General features: G+C 43.5%; 1 protein-coding gene across 1 annotated transcript in view; it reads right to left on the bottom strand.

Moving 5' to 3' along the window:
- Positions 1–2,697: 2,697 nt before the first annotated feature.
- The window catches only part of SIPA1L1 (signal induced proliferation associated 1 like 1), a 184,497-nt gene continuing 182,661 nt past the window's right edge, over positions 2,698–4,533 (bottom strand). The window contains exons 20-21 of the mRNA XM_007942340.2: positions 3,624–3,708; positions 2,698–2,841 (exon numbers count right to left, since the gene is read on the bottom strand). Of these exons, the coding sequence (XP_007940531.1) occupies positions 2,698–2,841; positions 3,624–3,708 (229 nt within the window). The remainder of the gene's footprint in view (positions 2,842–3,623; positions 3,709–4,533) is intronic.

Raw genomic sequence — 4,533 nt, 5'->3', positions numbered from 1 at the left:
CCTCCTTGGGTTTCCGAGGCAGTATCACTACGGAAGTAGGATTGCCCAACCTTCCTTCCGAGGAGTGGCTGGTGGGTTTGAACCGCCAGCCTTCTGGTAAACAGTCAAGTGCCTTAGGCACTATGCTACCAGAGCTCCTAGACGTCACCTAACCACCACTGCTCAGCCCCTGCATAAAGATTCTCTGTCAGTGGCACCTTTTCCCAGGACTCCCAAGCCTTCAGAAGTCATGTATAAACCCTTCAAACCACGGTCTAAACAGACCTGAGCCTGTTCCTCAGAGGCATCCATTCTCGCTCTGTCCTGTAGTTCTAGAATTTGTGGAATTGTTGAACCAAACTAAAGGAAAAAACACCGTCAGCTCTCAATTAGCTGCACCACTGGAGAGGAACAGTAACGGGGTGGATTAAAAAAATTTGGTTCTGTTTGGCTTTGGAACGTGTGCTTTTTTTTTTTTTTTCAGTAGATTAACTTTCTAATTATATTTTGCACAGCCTAATACTAGCAGGCATTTGCACTCCCTGAGCACATGCCATCCAACACTGGGGGTTGCAGCAGACAGTCCAAAAATGTGCTGCTCTCAGAGAACGGCAATGTTACGGAAAATCCACACATGGAGAACGGAGAGTAATTATAAAGTGCTCAGCGAATATTAAATCCTGAGCAGAGAAGGCAAAACAGGCCATGTGGGCAGAATGAAAAAGCTCATCAACATTCTAAAAGGGGCCAAAACTTACAAGAGTCAGCTTCAGTGTTAATGGCGTTTGATGAAAAAATAAGGATACAACTTACTGGGTGGTCAGTCAAGTAAGAAAACCTCAAGCAAAACCAAAGCGTTTTAAAAGAGTGTTTAAAATGACTTTTATTGTTGGAATTTTACAAGTAGTCTTTAGAGGCTTCAAACAAGAACTCTGTTGCAAAACTCTAATAAATAGCTTGCCCCAAGTCCCAAACAAAACAAAATGTAAAACAAAATAAAAACAGAACTCAGAAGGATAAGCAAGACTTCAGAATGCTTGGATGTTAGCAGTTATTTCTCATTTACAAAGAGAAATCAGGCAGCGTACAATCTCCTTCATACAAGTCAGAGAGAGAGACAGAGATGATGGGAATTCTTACGGAGCACTCTGAAATCTTCCTATTTCCATGACAGAAATGTCATCAGGAAAAAAAAAAAAAAATCCATGGACAAAATTACAGTCACAAATGAAACCTTACAGAGCATAAAAATCTGGTAGTGGGGTGGGGAGGAGCAGAGGAAAATGCATCTTGTTCCTTTCAGTGATGGAGAGAAGAATGAGGTTATTCCAGGAAGAATACTGGCGCAGATATGCTAGTTTGGGGACAATTATGAAGGCAAGGATCGAGGCCACCAAGGGCTCTCCTCAGGCCAATCAAGACTGGTAGGCCCAGTCTCTGTGTGCTGCTGGGTGAGGGCCTTGGACCAGTGCCCTGAGGTCCAAAGAGGCTTGCATCACTAGACAGGAAATAGGGCAACAACTTCTGCAGCAGACCGTGTGAGGGCCCCCGAAGGATGCAGGAAATGGCTTACATTTCAACTGGGGCCACACCCCGATTATCACAGGCATTGCTCCGAAAAAGCAAACATTAAAACTCACAGTTGACCATTCATTCTTAGCTTTTCCCAGTTACATATACTGGCAAAGTATTGCTTTGGAAAGGATTTATTAACTTATTCATATGTAATCATTTTGAGCAATCTTATGTCATTTCCATCAGCTTAAAAATTACATTTTTATCTTTAAAATCTCATACTATACTTCTCACCAAAATGCATACAATAGGGATAATAAGAAATACACATAATAAGGTTGTAATTTGGAGGAATTCTGAAACCAATTTATGTTTGGAGCCAGGCAGCTGTAGAGATGCTGATCCCAATTCAGTGGGGCTCACTGAAACCAGGCAAAACAAACAAACAAAGCATTAAGTCTGAGGAGCGCACCTGGGACCCTCTCCCTGAGGAAAAGGTGGCAGGAAGTGACCTCACAATGAGGGATATGGAAAGGGACCTCTGGCACTGTCTCTACCCCTCTCTGGGTTACTGCCTTGCTATTGTTAAATAACCCTGTCCTGCTGATCTCTGGAAGATAGGTACTGACAGCATGAACTCATGCACAAGTCACTCAAGAGAGGTGGGCATTTCCTAAAAGGCCCTCCCTCCCAGGCATTGTAAGAAAGAAGGTAAGGAAAATAACCCTCCCTGCTCCCCAAATAAACAATTAGAAAAACCCCAAAAACCTTCCTTTTCCTAGGAACAATGACGTCTGTCAAGGTAACAAGGGAAAGCTTGAGTTACCTGAAGTAAGAAAAAGCTGATGGAAATAGAGGCAGATGTGCCAGGGGGGACCCTGGGCCTAGATCCAACTTCTTTTTAAATACATAACAGATAAAGATATTGTGCAAAAAAATAAAGACATTCACATTTTAGCAGTTAAACTTTTATTTCACTTTTTTAAAATTTTTATTTACGTTTTTGTTTTTCTTTTCTACAAAAGGCAGATAATGATTGTTGATCTGCAATTGTTGTGTTGTGCACTCCCCGCCAGGGGGGCAAACTAGGAAGCTGGGGGAGTTGCTCTGAGAACGCTTTCCACGGCCTGAGCAAGGGGCTTCCAAGTCTTGGCTCGAGAGTGCTCCTCGTGGTCCCCCTTCTCCTTCCCACCGCAGCCTGCCCTAGCTCATGTCTATGGTATTGAAGACCCACTCAGTGAACTTCTTCAGCTTGTCAGAGGCATTCTGGGACTCCTCCTGCAGCCTCAGGTTGTCCTCACGCAGGTGCTGAACTTCAGCCTGAAGGTGGGCTTTGTCTTCTTTTTCCTGGGAGGTAGAGCAAAGTATATAAAGAACTCAGAGTGGTGGCCAGTGCCGATTACCCAATAAGCAAGATAAGCACAGGTTTAATCTGTTCACCACAGATTAGTACGTAAACACAAGTAAGCCTGTGCTTACCTTTCTTATTGGGTAACTCACTCCTGGGTCAACTGCTGCAAACAGCTATGGACCCATGTTGACCCTTGGCCCATCTCCAGGCTTCTTTCTACTGAACTCCTGCATACATGGCCTGGTACTGGCTGTTAAATTACTCTAAAGCTAAGAAACAGGGCTTCACTGTAGGTTTGTCTTGGAATGTAAATACATAAATGTATATTTTAACATTTTTGTTGATAAAGGCTGTCTTAAATTTTAGACTAATGTTTTAGTGGCTGCTGTCCTAGTATAATGAAAGCCACCTAACAAACAAAACATTTGATTTACTAGGTGCAAAAGCCCGAGTAACAATGATGCGTGGGCCTGAGCTACTGGCATGTTATACAAGGGGCAGGAGGGCCGGGAGAGGGCTCGAGGGGGCTGGCCGAGATCCAGAGGCTTTCACAAAAAAGGGAACAATTTTCTTGTACGTGTGACAATGAAAGCCTTCTTGCACTACTTGTGTTAGTGGCAACTGTGCTCCAAGCTGCCCCTAAACGTTATGTGTGTAAGAATTTCGATAGAGGGAAAAACACCCCATCTTTCTCCATTGCCACTACTTAACAAAGGCTCACACAGTTCAAGGGCAGTTTCCACAGTCTGGGCAATTTGTTTTGGGAATAAGCGTTTACCTTCTTCAAATCTTCCCGAAGCATCTTCAGCATGCCTTCCAGTTGGTCCACTTTAGAAGCCAGAGTAGGAGAGGAATCTTTACTGCTGGGAACAAGAAATAAGAGACCATGTTGGCAGGGGCCTCCATGGCTGGTTTTGTTGTTTCTTAATCTGAGGAGGCTATGCTTATTTTCAATGTCAAATTACTCAGTATGGTGACTCAATGTGAATTTTCACTTTCAAAAAGAGAACGGTAATCTTAACAAAAGGGAATACAAACTTGAACTCCAGCCAATCAATAGCTTCCTTTGTTAAAGATGCTGTGTCTTCAAGACAAAAGAACAAAGGACAGTAAGTGAAATGGTCCCTTTAGCAGGACAAGTGGTCCTTCTGGGCAGACATGACTGTCAAACAATGAAATGATTCCTCAGGGATCTCTCATAGTGAGCTTTAAAAGAAGAGAGCCAGGCCTCCGTGTGTGTGGAGCTGGGGGGAGGGTGGTGATGCAGGACTTGCCTTGGGGATGCAGGAATAAGGGAGGTCTCTGGTTCCCAAAATACTGTCAGTGGCCACTTGTTCAGTTGCAGCTAAGTTATGATGCCCACGTCTTAAAACCTAGTTTAAATATCTTAAAATATATTTTTTAAAAAATAAGACTACATGTTTTAAAAGGAGCTCTGGTTGTGTAGTGCCTAAGGCACTTGACTGCTAACTAGAAAGCTGGCGGTTCAAACCCACCAGCCACTCCTTGGAAGGAAGGTTAGGCAATCTACTTCCGTAGTGATACTGCCTTGGAAACCCAAGGATGGGTCGCTATGAGTCGGGTCTGACTCGATGGCACATAACAACAACAACAACACAGTTCAAAAGCCTGTCAGCCCAAGTTCAATGTCTTAAACTTGTATTAATAGCAAGATACACACACACACA

This window comes from Orycteropus afer, unplaced genomic scaffold (assembly GCF_000298275.1).
Source record: "Orycteropus afer afer isolate SDZICR_OR568_19922 unplaced genomic scaffold, OryAfe1.0 scaffold00088, whole genome shotgun sequence".
NCBI lineage: Eukaryota > Metazoa > Chordata > Mammalia > Tubulidentata > Orycteropodidae > Orycteropus > Orycteropus afer.
Note: the sequence above shows the minus strand (reverse complement) of the source record. Positions and strands in the feature narration are given on the sequence as shown.